This window comes from Astyanax mexicanus, chromosome 17, assembly GCF_023375975.1.
Source record: "Astyanax mexicanus isolate ESR-SI-001 chromosome 17, AstMex3_surface, whole genome shotgun sequence".
In the NCBI taxonomy this organism is placed as follows: Eukaryota; Metazoa; Chordata; class Actinopteri; order Characiformes; family Acestrorhamphidae; genus Astyanax; species Astyanax mexicanus.
The window spans coordinates 13,032,863-13,054,782 of NC_064424.1; the positions used below are offsets into that span (position 1 = coordinate 13,032,863).

At 36.8% G+C, this 21,920-nt stretch overlaps 1 protein-coding gene across 1 annotated transcript; it reads right to left on the reverse strand.

Moving 5' to 3' along the window:
- Positions 1–432: 432 nt before the first annotated feature.
- Positions 433–17,750, reverse strand: rskrb (ribosomal protein S6 kinase related b). Its single transcript, XM_022676136.2, has 12 exons — positions 17,428–17,750; positions 15,106–15,357; positions 13,529–13,612; positions 13,142–13,210; positions 12,427–12,496; positions 8,685–8,792; positions 7,269–7,309; positions 7,126–7,153; positions 6,517–6,606; positions 5,628–5,716; positions 3,170–3,280; positions 433–2,503 (listed from the first exon to the last, which is right to left on the reverse strand). Exons 1-12 carry the CDS (start codon positions 17,455–17,457, stop codon positions 2,168–2,170), a joined length of 1,308 nt encoding a protein of 435 aa, XP_022531857.2. The 5' UTR covers positions 17,458–17,750; the 3' UTR covers positions 433–2,167.
- Between the last annotated feature and the right edge of the window lie 4,170 nt (positions 17,751–21,920).

The window sequence follows — 21,920 nt, forward strand, 5'->3', positions numbered from 1 at the left end:
CACGTGCTCCGTCACCAACCACGCTGCCTGAAGCATGTCGGTTTAGCACGTAGGCTAGTGGGGTGGTGTTCCCCATTACAGGATGTTGGGGTAGCCCCAAACCACACAGAGCATTTAACTATGTAGAAATGTATTTAAGTTTGAATGACAAACTAACCTTAATCAGGATAATTAGAGAGTTTAGTTTTTTTATACTGGTGGTGACTAAAATTACAGATACAAGTTTGATTATATTTAATCTAGCTATTTTAACAGGACTATCCACTATATTATACTATTACACTATTCTACTAAATAGTGTAAACTAACGTTAGATGTGTATTTCTTCATTATAGTCAGTAGAGTTAATCTGTTTGTGGTCATGAGACACTTGAGTTTAGAAGATGGAGATAAAGAGAAAATGCTGAGTCACAATGCAGAGAACAGGTCAGATCATTTAGTACAATATTTTATTTGAATGACCCCCATTGTACAATTCTAAGCAATGCAAGTCACACATTGCAATTATAGCTAATATTTTAGCTTTAATTGTAATAAAATACTGAAAATGCACAAGGAAAACACAAAAACGCACACAAACAACTTCACACCATCTCATAAAACTGTCTTTATAATTTGATTAATCTCTGTTTCATTATTTAAAAGGTATGAAGAACAGACAGAAGGAAAGGTACGAGGCATTCAGGGCACAACAAAACAAACTAAAAAAATAAAATCCAACAAAACACCAGGGGTTGTGTGCATAGATTTAACAAGGTTCTGTTCCCTGAAGCATACAGCAATTATGTACAGTGATTGTACGTTTTAGTAACAAAACAAAAAAAAAATCCCAGCTGTGAACATCCTGATACACCATTATGACCTTGAGCAAGGTGATTTGACCTCAGACTGCTCTAAACAGAGCATCCCTGCAAATTGGCAATGTCATTTGTGTTAGATAAAAGCATAAATTAGATAATTTAATATAAATATTTTGATACGTTATACTTTACAGTTTTAATACATTGCACTGTACCCAGTGTTTAGATCCTCCACATTTTAACACCGATCATCATTTGTAATCACATTTAAAAGACAAAAGTGCATTAGGCAACAGACCTGTGACGACACACAGCTTTAATATAATAATATAAAATCATGCAAAGGTTGAGGTGTCTATTGATATCTTGGGAGTTTCTAGGAAAGGCTATTAACATTAAGGTCAATCATTCAACATATTTTTAAAGTAGCCCTGAGAATTATTATGAAAACCTTATGGCTGGAGCACTCAGAAACATGAACATGTAAAAAGTATCTTATTGCTCAAAACATGTTAAATAACATCAGGGAGGAACGGATGCGCCATAGAGAACATATTTTTTATTGCACGATCTTTCAACATAAATGTGAATATGTGGTTGATGTGATATATTATATTTGATTTCCTAAATAAATAAAAAAAACACTGTAGTGGCCAGTTTTGTGTGTGAAATTTTCAACACCAAATAAAATCAGATGTGACTAGTAATGTCTCAAAAGTGCCTTGTTGGGAAATGTTCGTAACAATGGCAGCAGTCATAGTGTGTCTAGATAGAAAAGCAGGCCTGAAGGAATTTTTGCCAGTATAGGAAACCTGTATTTATTCTTAGGGCCAAATCTAAACATGCAAAATGTGCCTTGATAGACCAAAATATGCACTCCATCCATCCGTCTTTTTGCTCCTTTTTAGTTAGTGTTGCAAAGGGTCTAGAGCCTGCAAGCTGGAATAACCACTCAATTGGACAGGGCCAATAAAGCCCTGAAAAGGTAATGTATCATTATCATTATCATTATTTATTTATTTCTTTTTCTTTTTTTTCTTTCACTTACAATGCATGTAATTCCCAGTGTATTGCAGATTTATTGTTTTCTTTGTTTAAAAATTATACATTTGTAGAACATTTTTGTGGAAATGACCTTCATTTGGACATTAAGTGCATATAGTGGCAACAACAAGGGAAATTTTGCGATGCACTTTTATCATGCAATTCAAGTTAAGACAAAGTTTAAGTTAAAAAAACAATGCCCAGTAAAATTCAACCTCCAAATCAGGTAGCTAAGCATTTCTGAAAGTAAGACATGATCTTTGATGTATGAACATTTCTCCAGGTCTCATTGTTGCAGGCAACTCCATTCAGTCAGATTCCTGCTACACAAACACTTCTTGCTGAGGAATGCTGGCCTGAGGCGTGTGATCTTGAATAAGGGCCTCAACAAGTTCAATATTGGCGAGTGTAGGGGACATCTCTGGGGCTGTGGTAGAGGAGGAATTTGAGATGAGATCGCAGTCGAAATCAGGGAAGGGGTCCAGGGTGAGGCCTCGTCGGGCTTTGGCAGGGCGGTCTGGCCGCTTCTTCAGCTCCATGATTAGCTCCATGGGGGTCTTCTGCAGCAGTTGCGTGTCGAAGGGCGTGCCACGGAAAAAGGTCTGTCGCTTAAAACGCTCTAGCGTTCGAAGGCGTCGAACTGGCGTCTTACACAGAAGCTGCGGGGGTTCAGGATGATAATTAGGAGTACAGGTTAGGTGTAAAAACATCTTGCATACAAAAATAGATATGTCCATTTTAAACATTGTAACTGTCAGGGCCCACATACTTTTACACGTTCTTATCACTGGAATGAATGTTAAGACATACATCCTGTCAACAACAAATATGGTAATGATGGAGGAGGTTGTGATAAAGTAAATACTACAAAAAACAAAAAAGCTGTAAACAGTGTAAAAATTCAGCCATAAGTTTTTCTCTTTTGCCATAATTTCTATGTCCTTATTGCAATAGTAGTGTTTTACTTAATCTACACACTACTCTGCCTTCAATACAGACAAAATGAACTCGTATCCAAATCTGTTCTTTACTTTGAGCTTAAATGAGCCTGAACACATGGTAAATAACAGTGCAAGATAGCATTCTCGTGCTACACAAAAATGAAAAAAAAAAAAATTCTTGTATTTGTTATTTGTACACTATGTATTTGACAACTATAAATTATAGTTACATCAAGTTCTATTTGCACTGAATTATTTCCTAAAAGACTCATTATTAAGGCTTATTTTGAGGTTACAGACTTGCACTCCTATAGACTTCTTATGGAATTAGCCTCCTGTTAATTTTAATATCCTATTATATTCTAAACAGTGTTCATATCTCACCTCAGTAAGCAGAAGAGCAAATGGAGGAGAGAAGTTTCTGGGCATCTCATAAGGAAAGCTGCGTACCTTCCTCAGCATGCTGCAGTGATCTGGCTCAGGAGGCACAGGGAACTGTGACAGGAAAGGCCAATGGAAATTAAATATTTAATAACATGCACAAGGTCAAGAAAAGGGCACAGGTACTTAAAAGAAACAGTTCAATATAAAGACTGGAGTCTAAATTAAAGATTCCCTTTGGCTTATCTCAAATGCAATCAATTGAAAAAGACCTGTTTGGTGTCCAAAGCCAGAGCTACAAGATTAATGTAGCAAAACCATTATATATATATATATATATATATATATATATATATATATATATATATATATATATATAGTTGTGGTCAAAAGTTTACATACACTTGTTAAAAAACATAATGTTATGGCTGTCTTGAGTTTTCAATAAGTTCTACAACTCTTATTTTTCTGTGATAGAGTGATCGGAACACATACATGTTTGTCACAAAAAACAGTCATAAAATTTGGTTCTTTCATAAATTTATTATGGGTCTGCTGAAAATGTCACCAAATCTGCTGGGTCAAAAATATACATACAGCAACAAAATTTGTCAATTTTGGTGATGTAGCGAGTTGTGTCAATCAAATTAGCTTCATGTCATGGCCTCTTCACTTCTTGTAAGCGATTCTGATTGACTACAGCTGTTGACTTCTCATGAGCCCATTTAAATAGGGCTCATTTGACCCAGTGATTAGACTCAGCTACAAAAGCTACAATGGGAAAGTCAAAGGAACTCAGTGTGGATCTGAAAAAGCGAATTATTGACTTGAACAAGTCAGGGAAGTCACTTGGAGCCATTTCAAAGCAGCTACAGGTCCCAAGAGCAACTGTGCAGACAATTATACGCAAGTATAAAGTGCATGGAACAGTTGTGTCACTGCCACGATCAGGAAGAAAACGCAAGCTATCACATGCTGCCGAGAGGAGATTGGTCAGGATGGTCAAGAGTCAACCAAGAATCACCAAGAAGCAGGTCTGCAAGGATTTGGAAGCTGATGGAACACAGGTGTCAGTCTCCACAGTCAAGCGTGTTTTACATCGCCATGGACTGAGAGGCTGCCGTGCAAGAAAGAAGCCCTTGCTCCAGAAAAGGCACCTTAAGACTCGGCTGAAGTTTGCTGCTGATCACATGGACAAAGATAAAACCTTCTGGAGGAAAGTTCTCTGGTCAGACGAAACAAAAATTGAGCTGTTTGGCCACAACACCCAGCAATATGTTTGGAGGAGAAAAGGTGAGGCCTTTAATCCCAGGAACACCATGCCTACTGTCAAGCATGGTGGTGGTAGTATTATGCTCTGGGGATGTTTTGCTGCCAGTGGAACTGGTTCTTTGCAGAAAGTAAATGGGATAATGAAGAAGGAGGATTACCTCCAAATTCTGCAGGAAAACTTAAAACCATCAGCCCGAAGGTTGGGTCTTGGGCGCAGTTGGGTGTTCCAACAAGACAATGACCCAAAACACACATCAAAAGTGGTAAAGGAATGGCTAAACCAGGCTAGAATTAAGGTTTTAAAATGGCCTTCCCAAAGTCCTGACTTAAACCCCATTGAGAACATGTGGACAGTGCTAAAGAAACGGGTTCATGCAAGAAAACCATCACATTTAGCTGAACTGCACCAATTCTGTCAAGAAGAGTGGTCAAACATTCGACCTGAAGCTTGCCAGGAGCTTGTGGATGGCTACCAAAAGCGCCTAGTTGCCGTGAAAATGGCCAAGGGACATGTAACCAAATACTAATGTTGCTGTATGTATATTTTTGACCCAGCAGATTTGGTGACATTTTCAGCAGACCCATAATAAATTTATGAAAGAACCAAATTTTATGACTGTTTTTTGTGACAAACATGTATGTGTTCCGATCACTCTATCACAGAAAAATAAGAGTTGTAGAACTTATTGAAAACTCAAGACAGCCATAACATTATGTTTTTTTACAAGTGTATGTAAACTTTTGACCACAACTGTATATATATATATATATATATATATACACACACACACACACAATAATAAACACAATACAGGAATTATTAACAGATTTCACAAGTACACAATGATCCAACATGTCACATATAATATATATTATGCACTGAAGAGTACATTAGGATTTAATTTTTGATATTGCCAAGATATAATCAGTCCCTGGTAAATGTGTAATGAAAAATAAACATCACAGCTCCAGCAGAGACCTAAAGATGCTGACATGCCTTGACTGAATCAATAATTTGGGGTGAGGGGAAAACTGTGTGAATAAGATTTATGGCAGAACCATTGATTGAAACATATACAAGGACAGAAAATAATATATGCAAAAGAACAACCAAAATGCACTCAAGAGCATCAGTGCATCAGTGCACGATAATGCAGTCACATGGCAGAGACATGTTTCATGACCTCACCTTGCCAGTGGCCAATGCAAACAGCAGAATGCCTAGAGACCACCAATCAGCAGCGTGGCTGTACGGGCCTCCGCTCAGTACTTCTGGAGCTATAAGGGAAAAGGATGCTTTTGTAAGACTGAAGAAAATGCCCTGGTTTTTTACATCACATGACTTTGTAGTTTTTTCTGATGTTTTCTTTTTTTTAATAATCTGTTTGTTTTCTTTACATTGTGTCACAATGGCTACATTTTCATTACACATCTCATTAAATCAATTCAGATTGTTTCCTCAGTTCCCGAGGGTTTATAAATGTAAGTGAACGGATATTGATTGGTAACTAGTTTGAAAGAATCTGTCCTTGAAAAGGCACGCATGCGCACACTAATACATTTACGCTAGTGCTGGCTTATGATGACAGCACTGAGCACATGCATGCAGGCATAAAGACGCATGAAACCAGATCTGACTGTTGTATTAAAAGTTGAATCCCCAGAAAACAGATACATATCCGGTCTACGACCACATATGAAAGCGACTTCAATCTGATTAAAAAAATAAATAAATAAAAAATAAATTGACATGTCCGTGCAGTCTTGATTTAAGCTAAAAAACAGAGTTAATCCATGTCAACATGGTAATGTAAATGTAGTCAATGTCTTTTTGAATCTTTTTACAGTACCTTTCAAAGAAAGTTAAGAAATTGCATTTCTTATGCAACGTCAACAATATATTGCCCACAACTTCATTATTAGAACATTGCAAGTATGTATGTAATTCAGTTAAAACAGATGGATGCCTACGTTTACAATTTATGATGTAACAAGCATACACACTATACATGCATTAATGCTTACATTCTCAAATATATGAATCAGTCTTTGTCTGTATTTCATCCTAATATAATTACCCATGTACTGAATAGTGCCACAGATGGTGAATGCCCTTCCTCCTCGCTCGAGCCGTCGCGACAAACCAAAATCAGCCAAGCGTAAATGCCCTGTGACACATTCCCATATAAACATTAAATCACTACAACAGTCTGACCCACTAACACACCTAAATACTGCACTATTATGTCCACTGGACTGGTCTGCAGACTGTGCACATTACTGTAGCATTTGCCTAGCACTGGGAAAATGGCTTCAAGGTCATTTCACATCTCTTATATCTTTTATCCTTGGCTGTATTGCAAGCACAGTGACAATTTTCTGCACTTTTTTGTCTTATTATTAGCACATTTACTGGTTCTAAATAAAATATATGGATATATATGTAAAAATATATATAATTATTTATATACATCTAATAAAAATATGAAAAAATTCTTATTCATCATTATTCTAAAATAAGCATCTTTCTTTTTCCAAATGCAACAACTAGCCTTTAGATATAAAGAAAATCTGTTTACATGTTGTAAACATTTACTATTTTCTGGAACATTCCACACTCACACTAAAGAAAAGCAAGCCTCCATCACCCCCTAGTGGTTTCTGTGCAGAGTACAGTATGTTCTTACCTTGATCCGTTAAGAGGATATTCTCCATCTAGTGAAAAGATTTAAAAAAAGGAAAAACTGTTTGGTTTGCGGACATCAGATCCCTCATCCCTTATTTGATCTCTTATTTTATCAACTCAGTAAGACGCACACAAAGTGCTTACCTTCACATCACGGTGGATGATGCCGAAGTCATGAAGAAACCCTGCAATTTTGAAAGTTTTCACATTTTGAATTTTGAGGAAATGCATACAAATTTAAAAACACAAACATTAACATACATCCAGATCCCTAGCAAAGCCTTTCTAGACTAATCACAATTGTTACATCAGGAGGAGCCACAGAGGGCAGAAACACTATTCACTAAGGCCCCAGAATAACTACAAAATTTGTTACAGTTTTAATCTAGGCTAGACTATGTGATATGTGCTTGTGGGCAGTTTCAGTAATGTAAACCAGCCAATAAAAGCATAATGATTTCATCTGTTTTATCTTCTTTTACAAGCCCTGCATAAAAGAGAATGTGTTTCATTCTCAGGCTAAATAATACAAATTCTCTCTGGCTGAATTATCACTTTAAACCTCCTAAATCTTCAAAGATAAAGACAGTGAGCTACAGGTTCAGTACCTACAGCTCTGAAAAAATTAAGAGACCACTTAAGCTTTTAAATAGGTTTCTTTGATTTTGCTATTTATAGATATGTTTGAGTAAAATAAACATTGTTGTTTTATTCTATAAATTATAGATATAAAATAAATATAAAATATTGACATTTAGAGCAGTTATTTCCAGAAAATGAGAAATGGCTGAAATAACAAAAAAGATGCAGAGCTTTCAGACCTCAAGTAATGCAAAGAAAACAAGTTAATATTTTAAGTTTTAACAGTTCAGAAAAAAACAATTTGGTGGAATAATCCTGTTTTTAATCACAGTTTTCATGCATCTTGGCATGTTCTCCTCCACAAGTCTTACACACTGCTTTCTGATAACTTTATGCCACTCCTGGTGCAAAAATTCAAGCAGTTCAGCTTGGTTTGATGGCTTGTGATCATCCATCTTCCTTCGTATTGGTCTCTTATTTTTTCCAGAGAAAAAATGTTGGGTTGGCTGGGTTATAGGAGTAAAAGATGGATGCCTGGACATACTGGCAGCTACACTGAGGGATGTAATAATATGGTAAGTGCAGGCTAGTGGTAATATCAAACATTTGTATGTGCAAATACAAAAATGTTTACAAAAATACAGACCAAATGCACGAAGATGAGCATTAAAGAGAAATATAACAATCTCTATATTACCTAAACACTCTGCTCATCCAATATACAAGGAATGTATAATCAAATCTAAACATCTGTCCAATCTATCAACTGCAAACCTAGCAGATGTTTAGGATTCAGCATCTTGTGTTAACTGTTAAGAATAAGGAGTATCTGAACTGGTAGAGAGAATGTTGAGTGCTTGCTTGATCATTTAGGAAATATCGTTGGCCTCGGCCCAGTATGTTTATCTGTACAGCACAGATGGAACGAGTTCACTTAAAGTTCACCTCACATTCTCATAATGTGGGGAATACACTTACCCAGAGCAGAGCCGAGCTCAGCAGCAAACACCTTTACTGCATTCTCTCCAAACTGACCAATCATCACCCAGTATGTGTATAAATCTCCTGTGCTACAGTAGTCACACACTGGAAAAGGAATGAGCAGAATGTTAATAATATATACCGCCAAACCAACACACAGAGCTATACACACAGAGAGTCGGAAAGGACACACAGACATAAAACACACAGAAACAGAAAACTATCCAGCCAGCCGGCCAGACAGACACACAGACACACTAATACACGGTTATACTCTAACTCAATCGCTTACAAAAACACACGAGCACAAAGATCACATCTGTTACACTGGCAGAAGACCAAATTCAAACCAACACATCTGTCAACACCATCTGCCACACCAATCAAAGATAAGCACACACGTATGTAGGAATTCATATACACTAATACACACTCAAACACATACACATAAAAAACAGATTGAGGAAGGGGGGGAATTTCAATTGATTAAGCTTTAGCTCTTTAGTTAGATTTTGGTTGATAGTACACTAGCTTATAATTTTATAATACTGATGATTTAGTTTTAGCTCACTGGATACATTTTTCTTGGATGCTTGGTAGCTTTCAGCTGCACTTGTGGAATTAGCTAGCTATAACTCACTCATTTGGCTCTGCTCGGTAGCTCCATAGCTTTACGTATAGCTTTTTATAGGATATACGTAGCAAACTTACTAGATTTTGCTTGGGAGATTGGGGGATTTGAGGTTATGCTTCACTAACTAGTTCAATTTTGCTTGCTAGCTCACTAGCTAGCATTTACTTATACTGGTCTATTTAGCTTTAGCTTACTAAACGCTAGCTAGCTAGCTAGGTTTTGCTTGGCATCTTGATAGATTTTGTTTATACTAGTTAATTTACCTTAAATAACTTAATTAATAAATAACTAGAAAACAAGGATTTTCCTTGGTAGCTAGTTAAATAGCTTGCTGGTTGATTTAGCTTTAGGTTGCTAGCTAGTTGTGTTCTGACTGACAGATTTCTCTGATTGTAACGTAGTGAGACGGCGCTAAATAGATTACAAATAGTTTTTTTTAAGCTGTTTCAGTTTCAGGTTTGATGAAGCTTCTCATCATTGAGTGATTTAAGCTGATCCTATAAGAAGAGGACCACACAGCTCCTGTTCTGCCTTTCACTCTAAAAACTTCCCACTGCTTTCTGTAATAATCACATAACACAGTACTGTACTTTTAAATTCTGTACTTCAGTACTACATTTTAAAATAAAATACTTACAAACATTAAATACAAAAGAACTTTAGTGTGGAGCTTAAAGAACACTTAAACTTCTACTCAAATAATTTATTTTATAAAGCACTTGTACTTTTCCTTAACACTGACCAGTGTACAAAAATGGGACAACCTGCGCAAAATATAAGTTATTTATTGGTTAATGAATGCTTTTGATGCAAAGTTTCTTTTAGGCTACAGGTATAGCAAGCGCCCACAAGACAAAAAAAAGAATCGAATTAGAAAGAAAACATTTATTTGGTGGCGTGGAGCTTTAACTCTGCAGACAGCATGTTAAATATGAAGGATTTCTAAGTTGAAACTACATTCCAAATACTATGTAGGGTTTATCAAGCTTTTAGTAGACTAAACATTTTGAGGACAGTTCTTTATGTAAGTGGGCATAAGTCAGGAATTAAGAAGTCATCAAAACTGGAAGAGTCATCAAAACTCAGCTTCAACACTGTACCAGGAGAACAAACACCATAACTGAATGAGGGGAAATAAAATCAGATGTTTGCTAAGTCAGTGAAGGGAAAAAAGATCAAGGTTTGAACAGGGAAATGTGGTGTGCCATAGAAGAGAACTGGGATCATCTTCTACACTTGAAATAAAATAATGTTTTATTATTTATTGTTTTGTATTAAGTAATCTGAGTAATCTACAAACAAATAAATGTGTATTTGATACTTCCAAAAAATAAGAAGCATCATGCGGTTTCTTGTTTAGGCGTATAACATTTTTTTTAGGTAGCACACAATCTTAGTCCATGAGTTGATTTGGGAACCACCAGCCTTTCCTTTTCCAGATGACACTGCTGTGAGTATACATGTACACTGTACGGCTGGTACAGTGATATACAATCCCTAAACTAATCTGTGTCTCTGTTTTGGCTCTACTGCAATACCCTTAAATCAGTTTGGCCCCTTTTCTACTGAGACAGCCTGCCCTCACTCAGAATAACAGACAGCCAAGTCTGACCCTGGAGAAAACAGCACCATGGACTGTCACTATATACTGATAATCTACTTAAGTGCCTTTTAGCCTTTGGCGGGTATAGACACTGCAGTCCTGTTATCTTTCCGGCTGTCCTTTAAGCAAGTGCTGGAGAATGTCTAGTAAAACACATCCTGTCTCCCTTGTCTTGAGTACGACAGAGATTTTCATCTGCAGATATGTACTGATCTCTCCAAAAGGTGGAGTGGAGAATTGAATAGTTAGTCAGTCAAAAAAAGATTACATTTTCAGTTAGTGGTACCAGCAGTACCACTGTAGCCCATGTGTTAAAAAAAAACATTGTTCTATGGCATTACCCAAAGAACCATGGAAGCACCTTTATTTTTTTAGAATGAAGAACAGTTAAAACAAATATAAAATGTACACAGTTTACCTGTTTAACCACTCAGTCCCTCCCTGACTTTGTACTAGTTACATTCACATGCATCTTCATCTGCTTATACAGCTCTGAAAAAAAATTATACGTTTCTTTGATTTTTACCAAATTGAAAACTTCTGAAATATAATCAAGAGGAAGATGGATGATCACAAGCCATCAACCCAAGCTGAACTGCTTGAATTTTTGCACCAAGAGTGGCATAAAGTTATCCAAAAGCAGTGTGTAAGACTGGTGGAGGAGAACATGCCAAGATGCATGAAAACTGTGATTAAAAACCAGGGTTATTCCACCAAATATTAATTTCTGAACTCTTAAAACTTTATGAATATGAACTTGTTTTCTTTGCATTATTTGAGGTCTGAAAGCTCTGCATCGTTTTTGTTATTTTCAGCCATTTCTCATGTTCTGCAAATACATGCTCAAACATATACCTATAAACAGCAAAATCAGAGAAACTGGTTCAGAAACTGAAGTGGTCTCTTAATTTTTTTCAGAGCTGTATATGATCAGTACTTAATTCCTGGCTTTAAGTTGGTAGTTAATTAGCTAATCTGGCTGTGTGTTTGAACTATTTTTTTTTTAGTTTTTGCTGGATGTACACAGCTTGCTTGCTTATGTGGTGTCCGCCACATGACAATATATATTACAAAATATTTTATACTATGGCTTAAACGTGTGAGGTATCACATAAGCAATGTGCCTGACGTGCTAAGAAGCAAGTGTGTAATGAATAAAGCATGCAATTAACAGAATGCATAACTGATTCAGAAAATGCTCAACTGCTTATCTGTGTTATCTTCATAAATCAAGTGCAGAAATTAAAGAGGGTAACTTCAGTCACAAAACAAGACTTACCATAGTTGGACTAAGTAAAAACTTGTGTGAATTCAGTCTGACTAATTTAAGTCTCATTTTAAAGGTGAAAAAATTAGAAGGACACAGGAGGAACCTAAAAATGTGGAAATAAGGGTTTGTGGCGGCTAGGGGAATAGTGTTCAGGTGCAAGGAAAGGTGGACGTTCTGGTGGGAAAAGCAGGAGGAAAGCTGGGCCAAGGGGGCAGGGCTCTGAGTCACTCACTAATGTAGAGATGACGCTGGGTCTGCCAGCAGTCCTGCAGGTCATGGACGAAAGGGTGGCGGACCTGACGCTGCAAGGCAACAGTCAAACAACAACAACGGCACAGGCCCACTGAGTCAATGAACCACTTTAACCACCACAATTCTGCCTGTCTACGTGCAGAGGTCTTTAAAGGGTCTATTAGAGAGGTGGCATACATCATGTCATCTCCTCCATTCCAGCCATATTTTCTTGCCAACAAGTACAATCCAGCAACAACTGATCACAATGCAGGTGATGGGACTGAATGGTCCTGCAGCCATCTCAGGACTGTCCATTCACAAAGTATTAGATGACAGATCTTTGAATGTGATTGTTCAATAATCCACTGCAAACTACAAGAGATGTTATATATATAAAAGAGGAGCTCAACATGGCTTCTGTTTCCCTTTAATAAACAGAGCAAATCAGCTTCCCACCTTGATAAGAAGAAACACAGTCTTCAGAGTCACATTTTTGAACGTTACTGTTCACAATAAAAATCTTTCCTATCAGATATGTTTTTTTTTTATGTTTTCATCTTCATTCATACCAGTGGCCTGTTCCTGTGTGACTTGAAATTACTGCCTGTTTTTGTATATAAAGACTACAAAATAAATTGTCTCCTACACATCGGACACTCATAACTGAAGACAAAAGTTCAACAGAACAACCGAATGGATTTGTGAAAACTGACCTGGACTATCACTTCTTCTTTAGACTGGTCCAGCACACCAAGCCGAAGAATTTCAGACTTAGGGATAACCTAAAATCCCAAAACAGACACATAACGTATAAGAAAACACAACCTACAAAGATAACTTTGACCCCCATACATGTTCCACAAAAATATAGTACTGTTTTGCTAAGTGTCAGTTAAATTATCTTGTGCATTAACAGCCCCTTAAATATATTAGGCCTAAATATCAAGATGGGAGGTTGGATCAGCTATACATCATTAATCTGAGATTTGTTACTCAAATAAGAGCATTGTGTTACAGATACAGACACATATTTCATGCATGCATGATATACATTTTAATATTTTAGCAATTTTACAATAGAATAGGAGTCATGTTTTTACCTTGACTGCGTAAGTCTTTTCTTTTGACTTATCTTTCACCTTTAAAATGGGTCCAAATGAGCCTTTCGCAATGTAACCTAGAACCTGGGGAAAGAAAAAAAAAAAAGTGTAATACAAACCAGTCATCTTTCCACAGTTTTTTTTGCCCTGCACAATCGCAGTCTTATTAGACCCTGTTTTCAATCTTTCATAGTCTTACTTTGGGCAAAAGTTACATAACATGCCCCAAAGTATGACAATATAGCTAGCTAAACTGCTTTGAAGAAGCTGTATTTACATTTTTTCACTTATAACTTCACAAAAATTAAAAAATTAAATCGCACAGTGAGAGAGAAATAACTAGGGATGTAGCCAATTGTAACCCTGTTATTTGAAAAGGAGTAATTTCCAGATAAACAGTGATATACAGTGTGCTCAGAGAGCAGGGCTTTGTCAGGGGCCCAACAGAGGCAGCATATCTAACCTGGATGTTAAATCCACAACCCTGTCATCAATAACCACTACAGCTTTTGCTGGTTAGTTGAGCAATTATGGCACTGCTAATAATACCACTACAAACATAAAGATAGCAGAATAGCAAACTCTGTCTTGCTCTGCTCATTCACAGATTGTTAAACCAAATAAATACAGAAGTACAACTGAAGAGAGCTTTCAAGCTAAAAGAGCCTTGTTAAAATCACAAGATTTAACCACTAAAAAAAAAACACAGTATCTCAAATCATAGTTTAAAAATACTTTTTGCATGTACATAATGTCACTTTAAGTGTTTTTATTTTATTTACTGTTTACTAACATGTGCTCTTTCATAATACTCATAATCAGCTTGCTTGCTGCTTGCCTAAAACTGATGCCTATTCTGTCCAAAACTGGATGCATACTGCTAGACCTGTCATGATAACTGCGTTATAGACTTATCATACAATAAATGCACATGACAATGATCAATTTGAATGAAATATAAATTGATGTCATGTTTATTTGCATGTATTTAAGCAGAGATTTTTAAACAGGCATGCAGTTTTTTTTCTCCCTTCTGGTCTGAGGAGATTAGAGAGTACAGATTTTCACACACTTTAATTAAGGGATACACTGTAACTTCTGTCAGCCTAACAGGTAACTGGTCTATTTTTATATATTAAAAATGACCCCAAGACAAGTGGGGATTCCATTTACGTGATTAAGCTGGTATGTCGACTTTAATATGAATGTATTTCTGTGTACACACATATAATAAAATTGTTTATCACAATAAATCCTGAACAATTTACTGTCAATTAAAAACAGTTATGGTGAAAGGCCTTAATACTAACCACAAATGTTCTCTTTCGCTCTATTTTACTATACCTTCAACTGTCGGACACCTTTGTGTAAAATAAAATTACCTCCTCTAAAGCTCTAATGCGTATTGTCCTGTTACTAACATACTATAAATAAATCAGTGACTATAAAACTAACATTAATATATAAGTACTTATAAATGTGAGGAACCACAAATAGGCCCATTAAGGGGGTTACATCACAAGTTTTTTTTATTTCTCTTGTTATGTAAAAAGTGTTCCACTGTGAAAGTTCCCTACCTGAAAGTGTTCATATCCAGGGACAGTGCGGTGAGGGAACTCAGGCAGAAACATGCTGATGAACCCCGGGAGACTCCACTCCATGCGCAGTTTCTCTGGGCCGGGCATGGAGGAGAGCAGATGCACTGGGGCATGCTCTCTCTTTTCCCGAATCATCCGGCGGGATGGGGCGAGCCGGCACAGTGCAGGTGGGAGAGAGATGCCCATATTGGAGAGAAAGCCACGCCATCCAGACAAGTAGCGGCTCTCCTGCTGTAAAACGCAATAAAATACATTAACCAGCTCTTAATGTGAGTGAACACAGACTTAATTACTGTAGAAAAGTTCACACTGGTCTAAATTAAGCCTCATAAACTGATGACTAACTGGGTTTGACCTAAAAAAAATATGATTTGGTATGCTTTAGCCTGCAGCAACACTGCATGAATTTATAATTAAACCAGTTATAGTTCATCACAGTAGAACATACATCTGAGTGTGTGTTTACAAGGCAAACCAGGTCTGATCAAATCTGTCTTTTCTCATGTGCCCCACAACAGAATGACTGTAAAAGATTAGCCGCAGAGTCCTTTATTAATGTTTATAGATAAGGGTTAATAAATGAATTCCCAGGCTAACCTTTTTGTGTCCATACTGCTGCATGAGGTGCCTGCACACCAAAGGGAGTTTGTTTAATGTCAGAGTTAACTTTTTGTAATTGGTCCTGAAGACCAAACTATTTAGAAAAACGCTCCTACAGTGCACTTGTTCAGTAGATCCAGACTAAACACCTCTTTTAGTTAGGCCAAACTCTGATCCTTTGGTCCAGGTCGTGGTTCATGGCCCCTTTTACACTTGCTACTTTGGTTCGGACCAAACTGAAGAGTCAAAAAAGTCTGGGCCCAACATGGTAGGTGCGATTAACCCTAAAAACTGTAACCTTTATACTTTTTCGTTGGATCAATTTGTTGTTATTTATTTGTTTCCTGTGAGAGCGCCCTACGCAGCTGGGCACGTTTATACTTTTGCATTTGTGTCCCCGCATCTCTGCATTGCTCTGCAGTCTAATCTGTGAAGGCAGGAAATTTTGAGTGGCTTAACGAACCAATCACAGCTCAGCTGTCCGCATTGCTTAGTTACATTTCTGGGGAGGTGCATGCCGGGCTACGGCACATGGTCCGCTTCTGTGTGTAGGAAACAGCATAGGTTTGACACAAAAGTATTAATTGGCCTTTAATGTCCCCCGTATCACTACTAGGAAATTAAAGGTCAAAACATCCATCATGCTCTTCCTAGTCCAATAATGTGCCTTCTCTCAATATCTGTCAACTGTGCAAAATGTCTTATGTCCAAACTTTATAGAGGCATGTCTAGCAGTCAGTGGTCTCTCACCAAGAAGAACACTACCAAATAGTGACAGGTCGTTTGCAAACAAACCGGATTGAAGAAGCAACACAAGGGAACAAGGGATTTTTTTTTTACTGTTAAAGCCACACCTAATTGGTGAAGATGTGTGGCGGAAGGGGAGGAGTTACAAATACACACAGCATTGCACCAAAAGTAACCTGTTTAACACCGTCTTGTGGCAAGACCCTGTCTAGTCAGACCACACCTGTACTCATTTACATACAGTTCTGGAATAATTAAGAGACCACTTCAGTTTCTGAATCAGTTTCTCTGATTTTGTTATTTATAGGTATGTGTTTGAGTAAAATGAACATTGTTGTTTTATCCTATTAACTATGGACAACATTTCTCCCACATTCCAAATAAAAATTTGAGCATTTCTTTGCAGAAAATGAGAAATGGCTGAAACAACAAAAAGATGCAGAGCTTTCAGAGCTCAAATAATGCAAAGAAAACCAGCACATATTCATAAAGTTTTAAGAGTTCAGAAATAATCAATATTTGGTGGAATAACCCTGGTTTTTAATCACAATTTTAATGCATCTTGGCATGTTCTCCTTCACCAGTCTTGCACACTGCTTTTGGATAACTTTATGCCACTCCTGGTGCAAAAATTCAAGCAGTTCAGCTTGGTTTGATGGCTTGTGATCATCCATCTTCCTCTTGATTATATTCCAGAGGTTTTCAATTAGGATAAATCAAAGGAACGTGTCATTGTTAGGTGGTCTCTTATTTTTTTCCAGAGCTGTATCTGCCTGTGACATACTGCATACTGAGTTTTGAAGGAATCTGAGTGTGGGATTTTGTCAATAAGTGTATAAACTAACAAAAATCCCTCATGACAACCAGATAAATGTGACCCACAGCATTAAAAACTAACCTTAACAGATGCCTACTATATACACAATACGCATGTGTACAATATAAGTTACCTACCTTGGTGGACTTGCTACCATCGGCGCCCATCACACCCACAGCTTAGCTCTGGAAACTCCGTTCATCCTATATGTGGTTCGTCCATATTGTGAGCAGCTCCAGCGTTAGCCCGCAGTTTCCGAGCCTCTCTTATTTAACACATCTTTCCAAAAAAAAAGCTTTATAACCTACAGCCAGACCACAGCGCTGCACGCAGAGCTGCTGTAACACAGCCAGCAAAACCAACTCACATCCGAATCCCCATGAGAGAAACAGTTATGGCGACATAAACAAGATAATCCACGTTAGCCTTGTTTTCCCACCACACTCCTATTCAGACAGGCCCCGCCCCCTGCTCTTAGATTGGCTGCTTGTAGAATCAGTCTTGCGGTCAGGCTACCGGTAGCCTTTCCAGCGCAGTGGGAGGCATCCAGTTCACCAATCGCCGTGTAGTGGGCGGGGCCTACCGAAAATAGGTAGGAAACAAAATCCCCACCACCGTTGTTGTCAACCTACTGCCTACATCTAATTGGCTGCTGCTTTTCGGCGGTCCAATGAAAAAATCGCTCCTTCGCCAACAAGTCACGCCCACACACTCAGGAGCGCGTCTTGCCTCTAGGTTTAAATAATTCACTTCAAATTACTTGGAAATGTATATTTTAAAACGTCTTTCCAAGCGTGACTAAGTAAAAAAACTGCATCATGAAAAAAACTGCCGTGCTGAAGATTCACAGTCATATCTCCGTCCAAAGTCATGACATTGTTCACTATTTTCTGTACAATATCAGGTACTATCGTTAGATATTTATTGTAGAGTTCCTTTTTGATTACTTAAAAGCTAAAAAAAAAAAAGCTGTTGAACAGTATAGAAAATCCAAGTCAAGGCCTGGACTTGGACTGATTACATACAGCTCTGGCAAAAAATATTATTTAAAAATATTATTTCAGAATTTTCAGACCTCAAATTTAGCAAAGAAAACAAGTTCATATTCATTAAGTTTTAAGAGTTAAAAAAATCAGTATTTGGTGGAAAAACCCTGGTTTTCAAGAACAGTTTTCATGCATTTTGGCATGTTCGCCTCCACCAGTCTTACACACTGCTTTTGGATAACTTTATGCCACTCCTGATGCAAACATTCAAGCAGTTGGCATCAGATGGCTTGTGATTTTCCATCTTCCTCTTGATTATATATTTTAGAGGTTTTCAATTTGGTAAAATCAAAGAAACTTATCATCAATAAGTGATCTCTTGAGTTATTAAGTGGTCATCTTGTCATTTAATGTTTTAATTTTTTTCCACATGGTAAATTAATACTGAAGTCATTCCAATTATAAGGGAACACATAAGGAATCAACCTTTGGTGAAGCATTTAGACAGGCTCTTATCTGGGGTGCTGGAAACTTGCGGTTTCTGAGGCTGGTAACTTGAGCCTTTTTTCTTGGAGCGGTCCTGATGATAGCCAGTTTCGTCATAAAATTTTTGATAGTCTTTGCGACTGCACTTGAGGGAACTTTAAACTTTTACTCATATTAATTTAATTAATATATTAGTAAATTAATTCAACCTCTTCAAACACAATATGAGGACAAGAAATTCAATTAATTAACTTTTAACAAGCCACGGCTGTTAACTGAAAGCCATTACAGGTAACAACTACCTCATATGGATGACTTTAGTATTGATCTACATAAGATTTTTTTTTAAATAATGATAAACCAATGAATTCCATGTGTTCCATTTTAGTATAGTTAGTGCTGTATATTTATGTAACGTAAGCCTGACATGGCAAATAAACATTGAAACTGGAAAATTGCTAGTAATTTTAGTCAACTAACTTGAAGATGCTGGTCATGATAGTCTTACTGTTCAACCAGCTAGGTCCTGTTGGTCATGCTTATGACAAGCCAGCAAATTTAGGCCAACCGTGCCAGTCAACCAGCCACCTGAAAACTAATAGAAAATGCTGATGAAGTGTGTGATTGCGTAAGGCACAGCCTAAGCGATTGGATTATCACAGTGGTATGGGGGATTTAACAGATGATATCTTGCAATCTGGCACAACCTGTTCATGGGGCACTGTGCATGAATTAATGTGATCGTGGAGATCAGTAACTCTGAGCTGCTGTTCTCTGTTCACTTGATCATGGTTATTTTATAACTGTAAATATAAAAAAAAGAAATACTGAATAATCAGCACTCTAGTACTCAATAAAAACTGTGTATCGGTTTGAGAGCCGCTAAGATAGACAAGTATGCCATAAGAATAATAGATAATATATAATATATATACGCCTTATTATTCAACAGTGTAACTTGTTGTTGTTTATAAGTTGTAATTGTTTATAAGTCTACATTTTGAAGTGTCAATAACTACCAACTAAAATGGCACTGGCTCATGCTTAAGTATTCCCTTTATTGCCTTAAATTTCCCATAATTCTGCTTGTCTGCTCTGACGCAGGAGATTTAAAAAAGAAGAAGTGATGAATACTTTGGTGGTGGTGGTTTACGGATGCACTGTAACAAATCTTGCTCAACAACAACAACAACAAAAAAACTTTTTATAGGGCTTTTTGCTTAATAAATTGAATAAACATAATCTTACAAACTTTTGTAAGTTGGATTTTTTAGAGATAGATAGATAGATAGATAGATAGATAGATAGATAGATAGATAGATAGATAGATAGATAGATAGATAGATAGATAGATAGATAGATAGATAGATAGATAGATACTTTATTGATCCCCGGGGGGAAATTCTTGAAACTTTTAAGTGTTAAATGTTCTAACATGCGATATGAAAAAGGGGAAGGCATGGGCTAACATTTGAGAACTGTGACCTTTCCGTCCCAGCCTCATCCCTTGGTGGTGAAGGGAAGTGATGAAACAGCACTTACACCTCCTTTTTACAATATGGACGGTTCTTCAGCAAGACACAAGACCCTCAACTGGGTGCAGGCTTCTGCTCACTGGTGTGGTTTTAATTTTAATATTTGATGTGAAATAACCATTGTATATCCTTTATTTTCTTGATAGTGTCCTAGCAGTTACTGTTATTCCATCAGCCTGAAAGCCGATTGTATCTTGAAAATATTCTGACTTTTTGCTTCCTTCAAAGGTGAACAAAGACTTGGTTTAGTTACAGGCACCATAATCTGTCAATGCTGTCTGAGACACTGACACATTAGACATCGGCAGTTGCCTTTAGTTTCAGATGCAGCCATTTTTTTATCTTTATATAATGAAATATTCTCCCTCTGTCTCTCTCTCTCTCTCTGAAACACTAGATTTAAAACAGTTGCTGCACAATTGCCCATCACGACCCAGTAAGCAAATGTGATTTCAGACTGAAATAAGTCATAAACCATATGTGACCTCTGGGACTGTTCAGGCACACTACAAGATTATCAAGAAAATGAGCAGGCATTACCATAATACACTGAGGTCCCAAAAACAGCACAGTGCAAAAGTCTTAGTACTGTAAAAATATATGAAATACGTAAATCGATTAAAGAATTGATCTATTTATCAAACAGCTTAAATATAATCAATACAAATAAATATTTATATATCTACAATAGGCTTTAAAGCTTTAGTGCAATTGAGCACTAACATTTCTTTCTTTAAATTAGGTATTAGTAAGTAAAATATCATATAAAATGTGTGTATTTACAGTATGTGCTCTAGTTTTTTTATTTAGACATTAGGCATTATTCATTTAGCTATTTTCATAAAAATATCAAGCTATTTAAACGTGTCCAAGAATAGTGTCCACACTTCCAACTCGGAATAACCGTCCCTTCAAGAAAATAACCTTTGACTTTTGTAACATCACACAACCTTCACACTGTTTTATTTTCAAGGGACTGAAGACACTTGCTGCATGTTCATCAATAATACTATTAATTGCTCTCATATTGTCTTCATATTTAGATAAGGTAAAACTTATGCTGGTAAGATCTCACGCAAATTAAAATAATTGTAAAAAAATCTAAATGTATGTTTGAAACAGAACAACATCACCATGAACAATTGAAAAATGTCTGCAACTCTAGGTCTACCATACGTTTTCATCAAATCCCAATTTTTGCAAAAATTGCCATGTCAGAATTGCCATGAGAGGCTAAAAAATTGCATGACAGTGATTATAAGGAAAAAGATTTCTGTGTAATCTGATGTGCTATATACAGCTCTGGAAAAAAAATGAAACCATTTAAAATTATGAGTTTCTTGGATTTTACCAAAGTGAAAACCTCTGGATTATAACTAAAACCATCAAACCAAGTTGAATTGCTTAATTTTTTGCTGCAGGAGTGGCATAAAGTTATGCAAAAGCAGTGGGTAAGACTGGTGGAGGAGAACATGCCAAAATGAATGAAAACTGTAATTTAAAAAACAGTTATTCCAGCAAACATTGATTTCTGAACTTTTAAAACTTTTTGAATATGAACTTGTTTTTTTTTTTTTTTTTTGCATTTATATCGCTCTGAAAGCTCTGTATCTTTTTTTGTTA

Coding starts and splice junctions, on each gene's coding strand:
- rskrb (XM_022676136.2), bottom strand. CDS start 17,457: ATGGGCGCCGATGGTAGCAAGTCCACCAAG. Junction 13,613..15,105: donor CTGGATATGAACACTTTCAG/GTAGGGAACTTT, acceptor TTCTTTCCCCAG/GTTCTAGGTTACATTGCGAA. Junction 8,793..12,426: donor CCAGCGTCATCTCTACATTA/GTGAGTGACTCA, acceptor TTCCTTTTCCAG/TGTGTGACTACTGTAGCACA.